The sequence below is a fragment of the Mobula hypostoma genome, chromosome 28 (assembly GCF_963921235.1).
Source record: "Mobula hypostoma chromosome 28, sMobHyp1.1, whole genome shotgun sequence".
Classification (NCBI taxonomy): domain Eukaryota; kingdom Metazoa; phylum Chordata; class Chondrichthyes; order Myliobatiformes; family Myliobatidae; genus Mobula; species Mobula hypostoma.
This window is the reverse complement of record NC_086124.1, coordinates 13946264-13968595: the sequence shown is the minus strand read 5'-3', so window position 1 is coordinate 13968595 and position 22332 is coordinate 13946264. Positions and strand designations below refer to the sequence as shown.

General features: G+C 42.2%; 1 protein-coding gene and 2 non-coding genes across 3 annotated transcripts in view; all 3 read left to right on the top strand.

The window, feature by feature from the left end:
• pum1 (pumilio RNA-binding family member 1) overlaps positions 1–22332 on the top strand; it is a 97765-nt gene that overhangs the window by 54376 nt on the left and 21057 nt on the right. The window contains 9 exon segments of the mRNA XM_063035150.1: positions 2471–2616; positions 3810–3948; positions 5683–5826; positions 6981–7277; positions 8614–8850; positions 9428–9695; positions 10898–11027; positions 13056–13190; positions 21523–21660. Coding sequence (XP_062891220.1) covers positions 2471–2616; positions 3810–3948; positions 5683–5826; positions 6981–7277; positions 8614–8850; positions 9428–9695; positions 10898–11027; positions 13056–13190; positions 21523–21660 — 1634 coding nt within the window.
• LOC134339191 (small nucleolar RNA SNORD103/SNORD85) lies at positions 1323–1405 on the top strand. The gene has a single exon (XR_010016366.1). It is a non-coding gene; the product is annotated as a small nucleolar RNA SNORD103/SNORD85 (small nucleolar RNA).
• On the top strand, positions 4486–4566 carry LOC134339181 (small nucleolar RNA SNORD103/SNORD85). The gene has a single exon (XR_010016356.1). It is a non-coding gene; the product is annotated as a small nucleolar RNA SNORD103/SNORD85 (small nucleolar RNA).

Sequence of the window (22332 nt, the reverse complement as noted above, 5' to 3'; positions counted from 1 at the left end):
GTTGGCTGTGCCATTTCTTCGCAAGTAATTCCTTTGATCGTGCTTAAAACAGATGCTGAATGGAAAGGCATATAATCCCATTACCCAGATGCAGTCTTTGAGAAACATGGCATCAGATATTTTGTATGATCTTGGAAGTGATCTGGGCGGGTAACCCAATAATTGAGAAATTATTATTTTATTTGATAGCTCCTGAGCTAATTAAAGAAAAACACCTCATATTACAGGTGCATTTGTGAAGAATACATGTTGTATTTTTAAGTAACTGCATAATATTATTCTTTGTGAATGGAGAGGTTCAGAAAATTGTTACTTGGTCTCGTCTGCAGTGTTCTTCAAAGTTTATACTAGTATTTATTGTAACGTTAATAAAATAGCTACAAGTTAAATTTGTTTTCAGCTCCTTTTTGAACAGGGGCATCAAAGGCAATTCGCATCCGAGTCTCACATTGAATGCTTCTGTTATTGTTTATGTTTTGTGGGAAAAGTTAGAATAAAAAAAAAACTTCTCTTTGTTTAGGATGGTGGTGAATATTGGCTGCTGGGGTTGAGGCACTTGATGTTGCAATGGTCGCTGAGCTTGGCAGTTTGCTTGCATACGTTTCAGCAACAGTCGAGGTGACATCTTCAGTGCACAATTGTTGGTGTTTCCCTCTGGGAGTGCTCGCATTTATATGGGCTCCCATTCGCTTGCCTCGGCCCTGAAGAGGTGGCCATTCAAAACCGTGGCAAGTGAACGGGGCCCGTATATACGCGAGCACTTCCAGAGAGAAACACCAATGACTTTGCAATGAGGATATCACCTCGACTGGTGATGAAACGTCTTCAAGCTTTGCGAACACTGCCACCTCAAACTTCTCTTTGTCTTCCGCTCAGAAAAGATACAGTGAACTATAGGGCTGATTTGACTTTTGTGTAGTAATATTGGTCATATTTTTAAATATGACCAAATCATTAAAGCTTTTTTGAATGTGTTTTTATTTGCTGCCGATTTTACTGCCTATGGCTTTTAGTTCAGAAAAATTCCCCTTAACAGGAAGGATGACTCCCAAAGCCGAAGCATAATGTACAATCTTGAAAAGGCTATTTTCAACACATGCTTCAGAACCTGTTCTGTCATGATTGTGGATGTTGATTGTGGTTATGGCAAACTTATTCCGTGTGCGGTAGCTAATATCCTTTTCATTAAGGTTTACACTAAGAATTTGCACTTCATCAGTGCCAAGTTTCCAGTGTTGCAAAACTGGATTCACTGGCATAAAGTAGTTTGCTGCAGAAAGGAAGCAGGCCATTTTATTTTTTAAAAGTGCTAAGAGAGTTGGTCTGGCAATGATGACACACTTGCCCTCACTGAGAAGAATATTCAATAATGAAAACTTAATTCTGTACTCAAATCTGAGCCGGACTAACCATTTAGCTGATGAAGCTCTAAATCAATGTTGTTACTTCTGTTAATAGTTTATCCGTATGCATCTCTTGCTGTAGTTGAGGTAGGAATGCAATTGTATTTGAGGAAAAATGCTTTTATGTGGGGATGAGAAACTTCTTTTCAATTGATTTGATTTAATTTTGTGCAGCTGGACAATACTCCAACCTTCAATAATCCAGGTTTAATTTCAAACATCTGTTTGTGCCTTTAAACCTTCCAAATAGTCAATGGTTAATATAGAGTTGATGCAGCTTAAGAGGCTATTCTAATATACTAAATTCAGCTGACATGTGAATCAATACCTGAGTTCATTAAGAAGGCCCAACTCTTATATAGAGTCAATGGTCAATGTAGTTGTTAGCACAAGGTTGGTTTCTTCGCACAGTCTTCCCACGTTACACAGCTGAGATCAGATCATCTTCAAGAGAATTTCATCTAAACTGTTTAACTCGTCTGCGTAATATGTGTAAAATTAGCAAGGTTGGGTGGGTCATGGGTTAAGGGTAAAGGTGAAAAGTGTAGGGAGAATGTGGGGAAACTTCACTTAAAAGGTAAAACAAACTTGCAGCACAGGTGATACATGCGAGCTCGATTTCAATGTTTAAGAGAATTTTGGATAGCTATGAAGGGCTATGGTCCTGGTGCAGGTCGACGGGAACTGCAGTTTAAATGGTTTGGCATGGACTAGATGGGCTGAAGGGCCTGTTTCTGTGCTGTACTTTTGCCACATTTACTGAACCTTAAGAGGCTATTCTAATATACTAAATTCAGCTGACATGTGAATCAATACCTGAGTTCATTAAGAAGGCCCAACTCTTATATAGACTTATAATCTTTAAGTAAAAGTTTTGGTATCGGGAACTTCTGCAAGAAAGGAATAAGATATATGGAAATGAAGTCATACAATTTGTGGCTTATTGATTGGAGAAATGGATTGGTTGAAATATCTTTCATGAAAGCTCATTTGTGATGTTCCTTGGATTTGTGCAATAATGTTAAAGTTCAACATTTTGTTTCCAATGCCATTGTTTGCTGTATTAGGTCCTGCAGTGGTCCCACATCAGTACTATGGTGTTCCGTGGGGTGTTTATCCAGCAAATCTCTTCCAACAACAAGCTGCAGCAGCCGCAGCTAACAACTCAGCAAACCAGCAGGCTGCATCACAGGCACAGCAGGGCCAGCAACAGGCAAGTCACTTGCATATTTAACCAGCTTGTTGTAAGAGAACGTGACAGTGAATAAGGAAAACTGTGGGAGTGGTAATAGCTAATTTATGATTATGCTGTAGTCTTCCATGATATTATCACCTTTAAGGCATTTCTAGGATTACTAGTCTGTGTTTCAATGATTTGGATCAAATGTGTGGTTAAAAACAGTAACAAGTTATTTAGGCAGCCTGACGATCGTGACAAATCTGCTGTCATTATTTGAAGATCCCAGCCCAACTAGAGTACACTGATGCCTGAGAAAACCTAATGTGGAGGGTGATCCTGGAATTATATTGGTGATCTTCCTTCATTCAGCAAATAGCTGAAGCATACAAACAAAGTCACCTATTTGGTTGTATTGCTTAAGTGAAGTGCTGAGTTTCAACTTGCAAGCATTTGATTAGGAAAGTCAACAGCAGCCAAATCTTGTCCTAATTCTAGTACATCACCCTCTGCCAGGCATGTCAGAATTCAAGAAATAGAAGTAAAGTCGGCAGTTTAAGCTGTTGCACTTTTAACTAAGTTTGTGGCTACTCTTTTGCCTATAATGATACTCCTTAATCAGTGCCAAGAGTGTTAATTCTCTAAAAACTAAAACAATGTCTGTTTATCTTGAATATGCTTCACAGCCCTCTTGGGTAATGATTTACAAACTCAGGTAGAGATATTTCTTTTCAATCTCTCCTGATTGGCTGACCTGTTACTTTGAGACTCCAATTAAAGGTTCTAGGCATGTCAGCCTCATTTGGACATTTATCCTGTTAAACCTTATGGGGTGTAGAAGGTAAATCGTTCGTCATTGTATATCCAGATTCTGACTTGTTCCCATAGCTGCCTTGTTTATCTGTTTGCTCCATTTGGGTTTCTGATCAATGGTGAGCACAGAATGTCGATAGAAGGCTTGGCAATAAGAATGTCATTGTGTGTCGTTGAACTTTTGGTACCTTCTGTGGCACGAATGCTACTTGTAGCTGGTGCTTCAATATTCTTGTTGTCTACAGGCAAGGAATGCTTCATTGAGTTGTAAATTTTGCAATCATCGAAGACTGTCCCCAATTTGCCTTTGTGCAGCTTCGTACCCAGTTATTTTTTGATGCTCTTTTAAAATCTTGTTCAACACGTTGCTTCATTGGGTGAAGATTTGATGACCCTTTCTTTGTCTTTTATACCAGGTTCTGCGTGCTGGAGCCAATCAGCGGCCTTTGACCCCAAATCAAAGCCAACAAGGCCAACAAGCAGATAGCCTGGTAGCAGCTGCTGCTGTTAACTCAGCTTTAGCTTTTAGCCAAGGACTGGCTACTGGAATGCCAGGTAAGATGCCATTTTACTCCGTCCAGCAGAGATGTGTTTTATTTGGTGGTTGGTGGTTTGCTAAAAAGGTGGCTTTGTAAAGAGGCTAAATATTAGCATTGTCAGAGCATGGTTGTATAGGGTAAATTGTTCATTTCCCTTAAATATTTTTATGACCATTTGCAATAAATAATGCAAAGCAAACTTCTGTTACATGATTTAAATTATAACTAGTTTGAAGTTTGTTTTAAGCAATTGAAATCTCTATGCCTATCCTCCTCAATGCTGCAGTTAAACTCACACAGACCTTTTGGGATAGAATTCGTTGTGCAGTGTGACTGTTTATTGATGGATGTTATCATAGTGACAGAACAGAATCAAGAAGAAGTGTAGTTCCAATTTGCACTTTTCAGTGTTAACTCATTCTGGTATCAGCTGGTATCAAGTCCAGCTGTAATGATCGATGCCCATAATGTTGATGGATAACTTTAAAGATGGGGTTTTCCTACTGACTGTTACGTTAAAGGTTTTTTTTTGGAACTGCATTCTTTTAATTTGTCTGGCAATGATGACACACTTGCCCTCACTGAGAATATTGTTCTACCGTGAGGATGTCACTTGTTCACGACCTGAGCCAGCCAGGGCCTGTGTTACAGGCTAAAGCAGTAACTTGCTTAAAACACTTTTTAAATGTTATAATAGTTCTTCATATTTAGTCTTTGTACCTATGCTAATGCATACTTTAATTTCCAGTTGTTTAAAACACATCCCCAGCGCTTGTTATTACTAAATATAGCAAAAGGTTTGTTCTTTAGGCTGTGTGAAAGATTGCAGAAGAGTGTGGCCAGAAATTTGGTCATTCATTATATCACAGGGCACTTCAGAAAAGGAATTCAAAGCAACTAAATGGCAAAAGAAAGAGTGCTGGGGGTGGGGGCAAGTTAGAGTACAGGATTGCGCCACAGGATAGAATAAATCAAATGCAACAATAGGTTTTGAAATGAAATACTCCACTGTGTTTTGCGAATAAGGTGAGGGCAATGTCAAGAGGGGATCCTAAGCACTAAGACCAAGGATTTACAAACACAAGCTGCTACAGATGTTGGAAGTCCAGAAAAACACAAAATGCTGGAGGACCATGGCAGGTCAGGTGGCATCTATGGAGAGGATGAAAGAGCGGACGTTTCTGACCTTCAGTCAAGGAAGGGTGAAGAAGGTGGGAGAGGGGAAAGCGTGTACAATCTGGCAGGTGATGGGCGAATCCAGGAGATGGGAAAGATAGGTGGGTGGGGAGGGGGGGGAGGATGCAAGAAGCTGTGAGGTGATAGGTGGATGAGGTGAAGGGTTGAATAAGATGTAATCTGATAGGAGAGGGGATTGGGCCGGGGAAGGAAAGTAGGTGATTGCAGATTTATATTACAAAGAATTGATGCCAGTGAGAACTGGCTGTAGTGTGTGTGTGTGTGATTTCAGTGGGCCTTAAACAAGGGCAACAAAGTTGAATGGTGGAAGTGTTGACAGGACAATGTGGAATTGACAGTGATTGAGAGTTTTAAACCAGATTATTCTCAGCTTGGATAGAGGTGAAGAATTTTAGGCAGTGGCCAGAGGAAGCATAGCGATGGAAGTTCACTTGGAGTTGGAGAGGGCAAGATGACCTTCCTTCAGCCTTTGCCCCTAGATCGGTTTCCGTTTGACATTATTGATTGTTAGCAGGTAGTGCTAAGTTACGACCATAATCATGCCTTATTTCAGGTTATCAAGTCCTTGCTCCAGCCGCTTACTATGATCAGACAGGTGCTCTTGTGGTGAACGCCGGGGCTCGGAATGGCTTGGGGGCTCCTGTGCGCCTTGTTGCTCCAGCACCTGTCATTATAAGTCCATCCGCAGCCCAAGCAGGTAAGGTTGGCTTTTTGGGAAGACGACTGAAATTAGATTTATATCCTTCAATTCTATTTGTTTACAAACCGACAATGTTCACTGCATCTTAAAACCAAATCCTGATAGATCATTTCAGATGTGTGCGTTTTAAAACTGAACCCTGCTAGGTCATTTCACATGTGCATTGTTTTAATTGAACGACGAACTTGTGAACCCTGCGGTATGACTTGCCGGTAATTCTTCAGTGTGTGCTAGTTCAGCTTTTGATGCTGAATTTTAATTTCTCTCTGGGGTCATAACAGATGAAACTATTGATTCAGCAGAGAAGTTTCACAGCTTCTTAAACACTACCATTTCCTTTCCATTTTCTCACATCCCACCCGAGTGCCTGCGCGTTTTCTAGCTCTGCAGTTCAATTTTTGATCTTGAGGTCGGACTGGTTCAGATAACATTCCAAATTTGGGTGTATTCGGTAATTACCCAAGGCATCAGATGCATTGCAGAAGAAACCTGTTATGCTGGCCAACCTGTTAAGTATTCTAGACTGACATGGTAGTTGGTCATGAATTGTTTGGGAAACTAGCTTCCTCAGCATATCGCACACCTTAAAAACTGATTTATAAAATTCTGGGAATTTAATCATAACATCATAATACATTACAATGTAATTGTTCAGATTTATGTATTCAGATTTACTTCGTTTGAGGTGCTAGTGTATGAATGGTGTAGTTATAAAAGTTTTCTTTCTGTAATGTACTGATTCCTCAAATGTTCAATTACAAGTTAATGTTCTGTAACCTAATACTGGGCCTTTGCAAAAATGTAACACGAGGCATGTTGTAAAACATCAGATTGTAGTGCAGAGCAAACTTTACAATATTTGTTCCTCCTCAAACCTTTTGTGGGATTGGTCATGAGCATGGCAATGACATAATGTCAAGAGCACACATTGTTTCGTGGGAGGTTGAACCTAACCTGGTTTGCCATCCATGTTCCTGCAAAGGACGTTCATAATCTGACAACGGTTGGTAATCTTGCTGTGTTTGGTTGAAATCCCATTGTCTACATGTTTAGTACTAGGCACTTGAATAAACCTTTTGTGTTCCAGCAGTTGAAATCCCATTGTCTACATGTTTAGTACTAGGCACTTGAATAAATCTTTTGTATTCCAGCAGTTGCAGCAGCAGCCGCCTCAGCGAATGGAACAGCAAGTGGCTTAGCAGGGACATCAAATGGCTCCTTTCGCCCGATGAGTAATCAGCAGCCTCAACAGCAACCACAGCAACAGCCCACCAACAGTTTGGCCTCAAACTCATTCTATGGTAACAATTCCCTGTCTAGCACTTCACAGAGCAACTCACTGTTCTCTCAGGGGTCTGGCCAGCCTGGTGGCACCTCCCTGGGCTTTGGAAGCACTAGTTCACTTGGGGCAACACTCGGATCTGCACTTGGAGGATTTGGATCAGCAGGTATATTTAAACTGTAATCGTACAATACTAAGTGCACAACTTCATTGTACAAGCTCAGCCGTCGTGTTTCCCATCAGGCATGCATCTTGCTTTGGACTATTTAAGATAGTGGTCCACGTTGTACCTACTTGGAGAGCAGAAACTTATTTTTGTCTCTCCAGCAAGAAGTTCCACACTATAATCTTAAGTTCTTAAGTAATTTATTTGACATAAAAGGTAATGGCACATACCAAACAGGTAATAATCTGATACTTCATTCTTGCACCGAGGTGTCTTCAGCTTAATTTCAGTTCACTTTTCACATCTTAACCAGTCTTCAATATTATGCCATTGCAATCCCCATGAGCAACATAACTGCAATAGCCATTATTTTCCACCCTAACAGTTTAAAGAAATTATCTTTCCCGTCTTGTTTGCAAGGATACTATCTGTATCTACACTGCTGGGTGGTTTATGCTATTATAAGTGAATTCAGCATGGGATTTTATCCACCAGTGAGAGTTATAGAAATTATAGTCAGAGTATTTTTTTAAGGTTCAAAGGTTCATTTTTATTGTCGAAGTATACAACTCTGATATTTGCCTTCTCCAGATAGCCATGAAATGCCGAAAAACCACGGGTGTTGTGGAAAGAAAACACATCAACCTCCCCTTTCAGAAAGCAACAGCACCAATAACATCAAACCCCCCAACCCCTTCCTCTCAAAAATGAACAGCGACAAAAGCATCAAACCCCCAAACCCCCCAACGCGCACGCGCGCACACATACGTGCGCACATACACGTGCGCACACGCATGTGCGCACATAATCGCCCACACACACGAGTGTGCACATAATTGCCCACACACACACAAGTGTGCACATAATCGTCCACACACAGGCGCACACAATCGCGCACACACACACACACACACACACACACACACACACACACACACACACACACACACACACACACACACACACACACACACACACACATGCATTGTCGCCCACACAGTAAAACAAGAATAATGGACCCTAAATCCCCAACCCCTCCTTAAGTATTTAGAAGAGTTGGAGAGTATCTGATCATTATTTTTCCAAAAAAGCAGAATTTGTCTCTCTGGGTCTTTTGATCATAACTAGTACAAAACATTTTTGGCTTTATTTGCTGAGTTGCTATCATGAGATTTATAATTAGCAAGTTGTGTTTATGTACCCAGATAAAATGCTTTTGGTGATCTGAATACATCAAAAAATGCCTTTAAAAGGCTTATTTGTGTGGCCTTGATAATGTGCACAGATGTTGCTATTGTAAAGAATTAAAAATAAACCACTTTTTAATTCTCTTAAGTTGGCAGCTCAAACACTAGCAGCGGCTCAAGGAGAGACTCACTAACTGGGAGCTCTGACCTATACAAGCGAACAACCAGCAGTCTCGCTCCTATAGGCCACAACTTTTACAACGGATTGGGCTTCTCATCTTCCCCTGGCCCAGTAGGAATGCCTCTTCCAAACCAAGGACCCAGCCACTCGCTAACACCACCACCATCATTATCGTCCCATGGATCGTCCTCGAGCCTTAATCTGGGTAAGAGGGGTGGGTAACTCTCAGTTAATTTTCTCTCGTTCTCATTATACCAGGATTTTTTTAAAGTAACTTGTTATGGATATTTAGCATGATGTTAGCAGTTTATTGTGTGATATTTGTTTTTTTACAGATTGTTAGAATTAGATTTGAACAGAAAGCAGAACTTAGTGCGAATAAATAATATGGTATTTGGAATTACATGGACAGGGCTGGGAAAAACAAATTGTTAATATGTCTTGAATCCACTGGCTTTGGTATACCCCCCAGAGCTGTTCCATTCTGTCCTTTTATGGGACTTCTGTGTATTCATAGTTATTGATTTCATATGAGCTAAAATACATTTTCAAAGCTTGCCCCTTCGCACCAGTGTTGTGCAAATCACAATTATGCTGGAAGTGTTACCTCACTGAAGGCAGTAGATGGTCCTTCTCATTGAAGGTTACTGTTATAATAAGCCGTTACCATCTCAAAAGCTATTCATATCTAAACATTGCTTTCTTAACAAATACTAATATTTTGTGCTAGTTGCCTCAGTGGACGTTGGATACATTAAAATCTTGATGCATTTGTGTGACAGGTGGACTTACAAATGGCAGCGGAAGATTTATTTCGGCCGCCCCAGGAGCTGAAGCCAAGTACCGCAGTGTTAACAGTGCCTCCAGTCTGTTCAGCTCCAGCAGTCAGTTATTTCCGCCATCACGTCTGCGGTACAGCATGTCAGATGTGATGCCGTCGGGCCGCAGCAGACTACTGGAGGACTTCCGTAATAATCGTTATCCAAACCTTCAACTCCGTGAAATAGCTGGCCACATTATGGAATTCTCTCAGGATCAGCATGGTTCAAGGTGGGGAAAATTGATGTATCTTGCGGCATCCAGCATTTAAACAATGCTTCCGAGCAAAGTCAGAAGGTTTAACCTCATTTAGTGAAGTACTACCATTACTTTTCTGGCTAATTAATTTTTTATTATGCTACTCTGTTGTTGCACTTGATCAAAGTATGGGTAAATAAGCAGCCGTACAATATTAAATGGAAGTTGGTTAAAAGGAAAGTTGCAGAATATTGTGCAAATAAAGCCAAAGTAACCCTAGCTCCGATGACTTGTATAGGTAATAGATCGTTACGGAGTCATTTTGACAATTTTGTGGGAAGGCACACAACCATGTAACAGTTGGCCATTTCACAGCTTGTATTACAGAAGAAAAGCAAATGTGTCATATATCGTCGTAAACAAGTGCAATATGTAACTTGCAAGTTGATAAGCATGAACTCGCAAGTTGATAAGCACGCCCGGGCTGAGTAAAATTTGCACTGTTGCTTGGAGCTGGAGATAATATTATGAAGGATGCAGAAGGCACAGATAATGAAGATCGTAACCAGACAGAAGATTCTACTTGGTAAAGAGTACAGATTCACTCTGGAATGGGTTCACTGAAATTTGGCAACTTAGAAGATAGAGATTACCTTATTTGTCGCATGCACGTTGAAACATGGAGTGAAATGCATGATCAAATCTGTAACAATTGTACAAGCGTCGCAGTGCTTCCTGTGTCAGGGTAGTATGTCCACAAATTAACCCTAACCGTACATCTTTGGAATATGGGCAGAGGAGAACATATGAACTCCTTCCAGGCAGTGGCAGAAATCGAGAAGCCTGGTGCAAACCACTGCACTACTGTGTCACCCTACTTTGTAGAATTTTGCAGTTGATGATTCCTGAATATGGTCCATAAACCACTTGGTGCGTGCCCCCGAGAGCCGATGTGCCTACGAGCACCATGATGAACTGCTGCTCTGGGCTGGTATGTCAGATCACCTTGAAGTGCCTTTTAATGAGGTCACTGCTTGTAACAGAGTAGTAAGAACTTTTGAGGAAGTTATAGGGATGAGTAACATTTGGTCATTACTAGGAGAGGCGGGTGTTTAGAACCTCTTTCATGAAAGCTGATCTGTGTGTGATTTTCAAAGATAATTCAAAACATGCGAAGCATTTGGTATGAACTACAAGACCTTTCTGACTCCTTGAAATATCTTGTGGGCCCCCAGGTTCATTCAGCTTAAATTGGAACGAGCTACCCCTGCAGAGAGACAGCTGGTCTTCAACGAGATTCTGCAGGCAGCCTATCAATTGATGGTGGATGTTTTTGGAAATTATGTAATTCAGAAGTTTTTTGAGGTAAGCAGGCAAGAGAAAATGGAGATAATAGTTTAATTTTTGTTTTACATTGCTCATGCTCACAGTGAAAGTTAAGGCCTTTGAAATAAAGAAATCAAAATTAGATGTGAAAAATGCAGTCTGCCTTTAATAAACAAGCTTGTGATTTTTGCTGTCCCAATCTCCAGTCTTCAGAATGGGAAGTAAAGCATTTTAGCTTCATTCCTGCTGACATATGCCACCTCCCGTATATTTTTGCCTGTTAGATTACCTTGTAGAATACCCAAATTTCCTTTATTCCTTGGCCTTTCTATGTATAAATATTTTCCCATTAAGGGTGCCAAGTGCTCAAGAGAATGAATGTTGTCTTTCCCAACTTGGATGAGGGACAGAGGTTGTGCTACGTAATATAGGGCTCAGTGCGTCGATAGGATTTCTACCTTACTGATTTATAACAGACTCCAGCTTTCAATGGGATCTTGTAGATCATTTTCCTTTAATAAAACATATTGTTGCTGCTGCTGCTTTTGATAAAAAGATTGTCTGGATTTATAGAAACATAGAAAATAGGTGCAGGAGTAGGCCATTCGGCCCTTCGAGCCTGCACCGCCATTTATTATGATCATGGCTGATCATCCAACTCAGAACCCCGCCCCAGCCTTCCCTCCATACCCCCTGATCCCCGTAGCCACAAGGGCCATATCTAACTCCCTCTTAAATATAGCCAATGAACTGGCCTCAACTGTTTCCTGTGGCAGAGAATTCCACAGATTCACCACTCTCTGTGTGAAGAAGTTTTTCCTAATCTCGGTCCTAAAAGGCTTCCCCTTTATCCTCAAACTGTGACCCCTTGTTCTGGACTTCCCCAACATCGGGAACAATCTTCCTGCATCTAGCCTGTCCAATCCCTTTAGGATTTTATACGTTTCAATCAGATCCCCCCTCAATCTTCTAAATTCCAACGAGTACAAGCCCAGTTCATCCAGTCTTTCTTCATATGAAAGTCCTGCCATCCCAGGAATCAATCTGGTGAACCTTCTTTGTATTCCCTCTATGGCAAGGATGTCTTTCCTCAGATTAGGGGACCAAAACTGCACACAATACTCCAGGTGTGGTCTCACCAAGGCCTTGTACAACTGCAGTAGTACCTCCCAGCTCCTGTACTCGAATCCTCTCGCTATAAATGCCAGCATACCATTCGCCTTTTTCACCGCCTGCTGTACCTGCCCACTTTCAATGACTGGTGTATAATGACACCCAGCTGTCTTTGCACCTCCCCTTTTCCTAATCAGCCACCATTCAGATAATAATCTGTTTTCCTATTTTTGCCACCAAAGTGGATAACTTCACATTTATCCACATTAAATTGCATCTGCCATGAATTTGCCCACTCACCCAACCTATCCAAGTCACCCTGCATCCTCTTAGCACCCTCCTCACAGCTAACACTGCCACCCAGCTTCGTGTCATCCGCAAACTTGGAGATGCTGCATTTAATTCCCTCATCCATGTCATTAATATATATTGTAAACAACTGGGGTCCCAGCACTGAGCCTTGCGGTACCCCACTAGTCACTGCCTGCCATTCTGAAAAGGTCTCGTTTATTCCCACTCTTTGCTTCCTGTCTGCTAACCAATTCTCCATCCACATCAATACCTTACCCCCAATACCGTGTGCTTTAAGTTTGCACACTAATCTCCTGTGTGGGACCTTGTCAAAAGCCTTTTGAAAATCCAAATATACCACATCCACTGGTTCTCCCCTATCCACTCTACTGGTTACATCCTCAAAAAACTCTATGAGATTCGTCAGACATGATTTTCCTTTCACAAATCCATGCTTTAATCTTCTGAGTATATATTCAGTCACTGGGGTGAAGCATCTTTACCCTGTGAGTGGTGGAGATGTTACCACTCAGTTTATTTACAGCTGGTGGATTGAAGAAGCATACAGGGTTGGGTGAGGGAAGGAGATCTGATTGAAGCAAGAATGGCCTGTATCTGTGTTCTTGTGCTTTCCAGTAAAATGTTTGTGCTCCTTGCCTCTAGTTCGGAAGCTTGGATCAGAAGCTGGCTCTCGCTCAGCGTATCCGTGGACATGTTCTCTCTTTAGCACTGCAGATGTATGGCTGTCGTGTGATACAGAAGGCCCTGGAATCCATTCCCCCAGACCAACAGATCATTGTAAGTTTGATTTTAATGTATGGCCCAGCTATTTATTTCAGGCACTTTACACGTTTCCACAAGGGAATTTGTCATTCAGTCGTACGTACATATACCACCAAGTACCAAAATATGTACAATACAGTACATATAACTCATGCACGTTACACATGAACTTGTATTGCCACCAGTAAATTAACAAATAATGTGTATTTACAACACAAGTTTAAAAAGTAAACAATATAACGCTATTGGCACTTTTTACATATGAGACCTGGTTGGTGGCAGGGAGCTGAGTAGTCTTGTGGCCTGGGGGAAGAAGCTGTTTCCCATCCTAACAATTCTTGTTCCTGCTGTCTGATGGTAGGAGGTCAAAGAGTTTGTTGGACGGGTGGGAGGGGTTGACAATGCCAAGGGCCCTGCATATGCAGTGCTCCTGATAAATGTCTCCAATAGGTGCAAGAGAGACCCCGATGATCCTCTCAGCAGCCCTCGCACTCACTTGTAGGGACTTGCAGTCAGGTGCCTTGCAGCTCCCGTATCGGAAGGTGATCGGGACACTCTTGATGGTGCTCCGTGAAAATTGGTTGGGGGTGGCGGGATTAGGGAAGCCTCACTTGCGTCAATCTCCTCAGGAAGTGGAGATGCTGCTGTGCTTTCTTGACCAAAGAGGTCAAGTTGAGCACACATATTGAAAACATGTTTTTCTCTCCATTAAATTAGAATGGGCAGAACGTGATTAATGGTGGGTGTACTTTCATAGAAATGGTAAAATAGAAAATCTGTCCATTATTCACTTTGCATGCTGACTTTGATTTCCTATACAGCTTTACAGAGTGTACTGTAAAGACAAAGAAAAATCCACAGTTCATATATAATTAATACCAATGTATCCATGAATGCTACATCATTAATCTTTATTTGTACTATTTATCTTTGTATTGTAGATTTTTGTGCCTTTGCACTCTATTTCTGCTGCAAAGCAGCAAATTTCACGTCCTGTGACCGTGAAATAAATCCGAAATTACTTTTCACTTGGGAAAATTGACCACTTCAAACTTGGTCAAACTGCAGAATTAAACTTAGACAGGGTTATGCTTTCCAGGAACATAATCAAACTAGAATCTAGAGTATCTTAAGACCATGAGACATGGGAGCAGAATTAGGCCATTCAGCCTGTTGAGTCTGCACCATTACGTCAGGGCTGAAATAATACTGCTCTCTACTGCATTCTCCTACCTTATCCCTGTAACCTTTGACGCTCTGATTAATCAAGAATCTATCACCCTCTGCCTTAAAAATACCCAATGAATTGGCCTGCACAGCTGCCTGGCAGTGAATTCCACGGATTCACCACCCTCTGGCTAAAGAAATTTTCCCTCTTTTCTGTTATAAATGGATGTCCCCCTATTCTGAGGCTGTGCCCTTTGGTCCTAGATTCCCCCACTATAGGAAGCATCCTCTCCATGTCCACTCTATCTAGGTCTTTCAATACTCGATAGGTTTCAATGAGATCTCCCGTACCCCCAACAATCCTTCTAAACTGCAGCGATTACAGGCCCAGCGCCATCAAGTGCTCCTCATATGTTCACTCTCTTCATTCCTGGGAGAATTATAGTGAACCTCCTCTGAACCCTCCCTAGTGCCAATACATCTTCGGTAAGGGGCCCAAAACTGCTCTCAGTGCTCCGGGTGGTCCGACCAGTGACTACTTAAACCCCAGTATTACATCCTTCCTTTTGTATTCTACACTGACTCAACCTGCAAATTAACCTGTAGGAAATCCTGCATGAGGACTCCCAAGTCCCTTTGCACCTCTGATTTTTGAGTTTTCTCTCCATTTAGAAAAAGGTCAACCCTTTTATTTCTTATGCCAAAGTGCATGACCATCACTTCCTGACACGGTATTCCATCTGCCTCTTCTTTGCCCATTCCCCTAATCTGTCTAAGTCCTTCTGCAGACACCTTGCTTCCTCCACCTATCTTGGTATCATCTTCAAACGTAGACACAAAGCCATCAATTCCTTCGTCCAAATCATTGATATATAATGTGAAAAGCTGTTTCAAGACCGCTAGTTGCTGGTAGCCAACTAGAAAAGGTTCTCTTTATTCCCATTCTTTGTCTCCTGCCAGTCAGCCAATCCGCCTTCTGTCCATGCTAGTATCTTCTCTATAATACCATGGGGTCTTGTTAAGCAGCCTGATGTGTGGCACCTTGTCAAAGGCTTTCTGAAAACCCAAAGAAACAATATTCACTGATCACTGATCAGGTAGTCCTGACGAAGGGTCTCGGCCTGAAACGTCGACTGTACCTCTTCCTAGAGATGCTGCCTGGCCTGCTGTGTACACCAGCAACTTTGATGTGTGTTGCTTGAATTTCCAGCATCTGCAGAATTCCTGTTGTTTGAATATTCACTGATTCTTCTTTGTCTATCTTGCCTGTTATTTCCTCAAAGAATTCCACAGATGTGTCAGGCAAGATTTCCCCTTTAGAAAACCATGCTGGCTTTGGCATGATTTATCATGTGCCACCAAGGACCCTGTATAATAGATTACAAAATCTTTCTAATTACTGAGGGCAGGTTAATTGGCCTGTAATTTCTTTTCTTCTGCTTCCTTCTCTTGTTAAAGAGAGCAGTGACATTTACTACTTAACAGTCCTCCAGAGCCTAGTGATTCTTGAAAAGTCATTACTAATGCCTCCACTATTTTGTCAGCTACTTATTTCAGAACCCTGTCTCACTATACATTGCATCCATTTGTATACCAATTGTCCCACCCTCACCCTTATCACTCTGGTTCCCATCCCCTGCTAAATTAGTTTAAACCCACACTAACAGTTCCAGCAAACCTACCTGCAAGGATATTGCCTCCCTCAGGTTCAGGTGTAACCCATCCTTTTTTTACAGGTCATCCCTCCCCCCAGAAGCGATCCCAATGATCTAGAAATCTGAATCCCTACCCCTTGCAGCAATTCTACAGCCACACATTCATCTGCCAAATTATCTTGTTCCTCCCTCACTGGTACGTGGCATAGACAGCAATTCAGAGACTTCTACTGTGGGAGATAGATAGATATACTTTATTAATCCCGACGGAAACTTGGTTTCGTTACAGCTGCACCAACCAAGAATAGAGCGTAAATATAGCAATACAAAAAACCCCAACAATCAAGCACCAAAATGCAAACTATGCCAGATGGAAAATAAGTCCAGGACCAGTCTATTGGCTCAGGGTGTCTGACCCTCCACAGGAGGAGCTGCACGTTCAATGGCCACAGGCAGGAACGACCTCCCGTGCTGCCAGTGTTGTATCACGGTGGAATGTGGCCGAAGTCCAACAGTAAAAAGTTCAATATCCAGTCTGCAAACACGTTCCTCAATCGTAATATACCCCGGATTGCACCATCCGTTGTTAACCAGATCAGTAAGCATGAAACTCCTTTACGCTTACTGCTCTCGGTGCACTTCCGGTCAGCCGGAACGGTATTATCCACCGAACTCCTCTTCTCCAAAAGTCTCTGTTGTCTCGACCCGGTCCTCTTTCCTTGGCTTTGTGATCCCCCTCTGTGTGTTTTCCTCTGGATTTCAGCAGGGGTGTCCACCGCTCTGTTAGCTAAGCCGGCCGGGATTTGCTGGAATACACAGTGCGACCTTGCTTCTGTCCTGCGTGTCGGGATGTAACCATTTCCAGCGCTAAAGAAAACCCAAATTAAACTCTCTACCAGCATGTTAGATAGGGTGCAGCTTGGACGTGTTACCGTGAGAAAAAAAAACTGCTTTCCAGTTTTCTGCCTAACTCCTTTCCTCATATGGGCTGTCCCTGCACTGCATCCATACAACCAACCTGATCTATTAACTTCATGTTTGGTTATGGATGTGTGTGGCATAAAGTGACCATTTGACCATCAACCCTGCACCAAAGCTGTCTTAGTTGTGTTCTCCTTTACCTTCCTCCACGAGAAATCTTTTCCAAATAATGTGCAAACTGCACGCCAACTGCAGCACGTTCACGCTTGAATTGTTTCTGGCACTATGAGACGGTGCCTCTCCTAGCTGGGTCACTGCTACACTGGGAAAACTATCTTAGCTGGTGTTTGTCAAGTGCTAGTGGTGGGCTGCGATGCAATTCTGGATTTCTTTCTTGAGCAGAAAACTAGGCGATGACAGTGGGAGACCAATTTTTGGATTGGTGATTATAATTCAGTTATATTTACATAGTATCAAAAGGAAAGATAGAATTGTGGTTAAGTCAACCGATAAATGATTTTGTGTAAGTATATTGGAAACAGCTTCAGTATAACAAGTTGAGACAATGACGGGCTTTCAAGAAAATTCTGTGGATTTAGGGTAAGTATTCTCACAAATTTAATGGGACTTTCAGACATAGGATCTCTGAAAAGATTATCAGACACTGAGTACTTAATATACCAAGAAGTCTTAGAGAGTAAAGGCACCGTGGGAGTGAAAGCAAGAGGGAGACTAGGAGAATGACAAAAGAGTATGAAAAATAAAGGCAAGGAAATTGCAAAGTTGTATTAATATTAGGGAGCTTAAGAAAAAGTAGTGGTTAACTACCCCTGTATGTGGTGGTGGACATTGGACAGGGAGGTTCTCGGACATTTTGCAATCCAGGGAAGGGTGACAAAATTGGCTGGCCAGCCGGGAGCACTGGGGGCTGTGAGGTTCACAAAACTTAATACTTTTGATGTATTAATAATCTAGTTCTAAATTGCGAAAGCGTGAACAGAGTTTTCGGATAGTACAGAAGTTAACAGTGTGGTTTACAGTGGGAAAGAAGGATTTTTTTGATTGCAGAAGGATCAAAAGATGGCCAGGAGAATGACAAATGGAATTTATTTAGGGAAGTGAGAGGCTATGTTTGGGTGGTGGAATGTGTAAACGTGAGGATATTGAGATGCATGGAAGAGCACAGGAACTGTATAGAGGTATGCAGATCAATTGCTGAACGTATCAGGATATGTCAATAAGGAGGTTAAAAAGGCAGATGATTTAGGAAATATGTGATTGCACAAGAAGAGACGGGTAATGAGTGGAGATTAGTCTCTACCAAAGGAGGTGAAAGGCACTCCTTCCCTCCACTAGCCTGCAGGTCACCCGTGGGCAAAGAGTAGCACCTGTTGAGCCCCCGATCAGGATCATGTGAAGCCCTGGAAGCAGGTGGTGGATGGTCATATGAGCAGTTGGTGCATATCACGTCCTGGTTATGTGAGCATCCACTGACTTCTGAAAATTATTGATAATGGCTGCGGTCATCTTCTGTGTAAAGACACATTGCCCAGAAGAAGGCAATGGCAAACCACTTCTATAGAAATTTTTTTTCCAAGAACAATTACGGTCATGGATGGACCATAATCGTGTACATCATACAACATGGCACATAATGGTGGTGACTGCAGAGATCTTCTCAGGGCTGGAACGTTTTACCTGTGGAATGATTGGATAAGCCGAGTTGCTTTCTATGGAGGAGAGGAAGCTGCGAGGTGATTTAATTGGGAAGATTTAGGGTGCTTAGAGTAATCTACCTGCAGCTCAGGGGCTAGTAACCAAAGAGATTTAAATACAATTAGAAGATTGGAGGAGTTATGGCAAAAAAAAAGGTGTGAAATTCTCTGCCTGAAGGATAGTGTTGTGAGAAATATACCTAAAAGTATATTTACCTTTGAGGTAAAGTCGAAGTGAAAACATAGGTGAAAATATGTATGACTGTTTTTTTCCTTTATCATGTACACATATTGAGACAGCTGGCCTCCTGCGTCAGATTTTCTGTAACTATATGACTGAAGGTTTCTCGCATAACTGTAGTCCTTCATCCCTAATTCAGTTGAGCACAGTATTCCAGATGGAGCCAAGCCTTTTTTTTAATATCGACATAGCAAAACTTCCTGGCTTTTGTTCTGAATCACTCAGCTATTTGTTCTTTTTCCTTCAAAAAATTTATGCCTGACAACTCAAGTTAAAACCCATCAGGATAATATCTCCTTTGTCATTACTAACCTCATTAACTCTGGAAAAACTCCAATCCACTGCCACCAACTCACGCTGCACTGCTTATCTCTTACCCAAGATCCACATACCTGACTGTCTGGGTAGGCCTGTTGTCTTTGCCTGTTTCTGTCCTACTGAACTCAAGTCCTCAAACCTCATCTTCATTCTATCCCCTTTTCCACCTACATCCATGACTCTTCATGTACATTCAATCTCCTCAACAACTTCAGATTCCCTGGCCCTGACCACCTCATTTTTCACCATGGATGTCTAGTCCCTATACACTTCTATCCTCCCATCAAAAAGGCCTTAAAGCTCTCTGCTGCTTTCTTGGCAAAAGACCCAACTAGTTCCCCTCCACCTCTGCCCTCGGTCTGGCAAAACTGAGCCTCATCCTCAACAGTTGCTCCTTGGCTCCTCCCATTTTCTCCAAACTCAAGGGATAGTGGTGGGAATCCGCATGGGACCCAACTATGCCTGCCTTTTCGTTGGCTATGTGGAACAGTCCATGTTCCAAGTCTTCCCTGTTAATGCTCCCCAACTCTTCCTTTGTTACATTTACAACAACATTGGCGCTGCTAAGCTCATCAATTTAACCAACTTCCAACCTGCCTTTAAGCTCACTTGGCCCATTTCTAACACCCCCTCCCCTTTCTCAATCTTTCTGTCTCTATCTCTGGAGACAAGCTGTCTACCGACATCTTTTATAAACCTACAGATTCCCACGACTATCTCGACTGTATGTCTTCCTACCCTGTCTCCTGACATCCCCTTTTTTCAGTTCTTTTGCCTCCACCGCATCTTTTCCCAGCTTGAGGCTTAAGTTTTCCTTTCCTCCACTATTGTGACTCACCTCGGCTCCATTTCCTCCATTTCCCATACATCTGTGCTCACCCTCTCTTACTGCCGTCTTAACAGCAATAAAGGTCCTCTTGTCCTCACCTACCACCCCATGAGCCTCTGCATCCGACATATCATTCTCCGCAACTTCCGTCATCTTCATCATTCCTCCCTCCTGGGCACATATCCATGCAAGTGACAGAAATGCTACACCTGCCCGTTCACCACCCCCCTCACCTCCATTCAGGGCCCCAAACAGTCCTTCCAGGTGAGGCAACAAAAGGCGAATCTGTTGGGGGTCATCTATTTTATCTGGTTTTCCCGATGCAGCCGCCTCTATGTTGGTGAGACCCAACATGAATTGGGGGACTGTTTTGACATGCAACTTCTCCATCTGCCAAAAGCAGAATTTCCCTGTTTTAATTCCTATCCCCATTCCCATTCTGATATGTCAGTCCATGGCTGCTGCTTTTTGCTAAGATGAGGCCAGTCTCAGAGTGGAGGAGCTGAACCTCATATTGCATTGAGGTAGCTTCCAATCAGATAGCATTAACGTTGGTTTCTCCTTCTGGTGATTTTTTTTTCCTCTTCCCCTTCTCTCTCAACACTTATTCCCACTTGCCTTATCACCCCCCCCCCGGTGCCCCTCCTTCCCTTTCTCCTGTGGCCCACTCTGCTCTCTCGCCCTTGACCTTGCTCATCCACCTGGCTTCACCTATCACCTTCTAGCTGTCCTCCTCTTCTCCCCCTTCCCCTCACCGCCCTCCCAAATCTTTATTCTGGCGTCTTCCCCCTTTCTTCTCAGCCCCGAGGAAGGGTCTCAGCCCAAAATGTCAACTGTAATTCATTTCCACAGAAGCTGTCTGACCTGCTGAGTTCCTCCAGCATTTTGTGTGTGTTGCTTTGGATTTCCAGCATCTGCAGAATCTCTAATGTTTGACATTTGTTAGTAATCTGTTCTTTTCCCTTCTTCCCATTGAAATGATATTCTTGTACTTCGTCATTGCACTACTTCTGTCACTTGTATTGCACATTCCCAGCCCATCTGCTTTTATGTCCTCTTGTGACCAATTTACAAGTTTCATGTTATCTGCAAGTCTTGGGATTCCAAACTAATTTGTTAATACTCAGATTTTGAACTTGTTAACTTCTTCCTTGGTTTTGTGCATTGCTGTTTAAGCTGTACGTTTGCTGATGCAGCAAATTACTGTGTGAAGTTCTATTTCTCACATTCTCAAGAACATTCTTACTTCCTTGATCTCACGGTAGAGGTGCACAGTGAGCAAATGTATAACTTCCCCACTAATAAGCAGGATTTAATTTGTTGGCAATGGCTGAGCCATTGAGATAGTTTATAAAAAGAAACGGAATATTAAAAAATCTATGCAGAAACTTGCTTGAGAATTTGCATGTAATTTGTATGTGAAAGCGAATGATTTGGGTAGTTTGCATTGTTTCCAGCTTAAAGTGTAACTTAATCAGTGCTCATTCCTGCTGGTTTTCAGAATGAGATGGTAAAAGAACTTGATGGGCATGTCCTGAAATGTGTCAAAGATCAGAATGGAAATCACGTTGTGCAGAAGTGCATTGAATGTGTTCAGCCACAGTCGCTGCAGTTCATCATTGATGCTTTCCAAGGACAGGTAGGACCTGATTCCCTCCATCACCACTTTAAACATGGGCTGCATCTTGACCAAGTAAAATTGTTCTTCGCGTTTTATCTCAAGTAGCTTAGATGTTAGTGTGGGTCATTATGGTTGTCCACACTAGCAGCCAGGAAGGGAAACCACATAGTTGGTTGTGAAAGTAGGAATAGTTTTCTCGGCTGACTTGAAATCAAGTCTAAAGATCAAAACTGGTTCCTTAACATACTGGCTTAGCATGGAGCTCTGCTTTCCTTCAACAAGGACTATTACAATTTCTATAGGAAACTTAATCAAGTTTTAAAACAGAATGAATTATTGACTGATGTAGTTATTGGTAAAGGTGAGTTATTTGAACAATCTGTCCATGGGTTCATACAGCAATACAGCGTGGTTACAGAACCTTTGGCCCAAAGAAGTCCAGGCCAACCCTGATGTGTTCGATATGAGCAGGGATGCAGAGCACACAGTAGCACGCAGGCTATCCTTTATTGATAACACTGCTGCTACAATACATGAATTCCTCCCACATGGAAGTAACTGAGTGCACAGGATTAATGCATTAACTAGGTTGACTCTCAAGTGCCTTTTAATTATTTCCCCTTTCATTCTAAATCTATGCCTCCTAGTTCTGGTCAATCCTACACTGTGGTAAAGACTGTTACTGTCCAC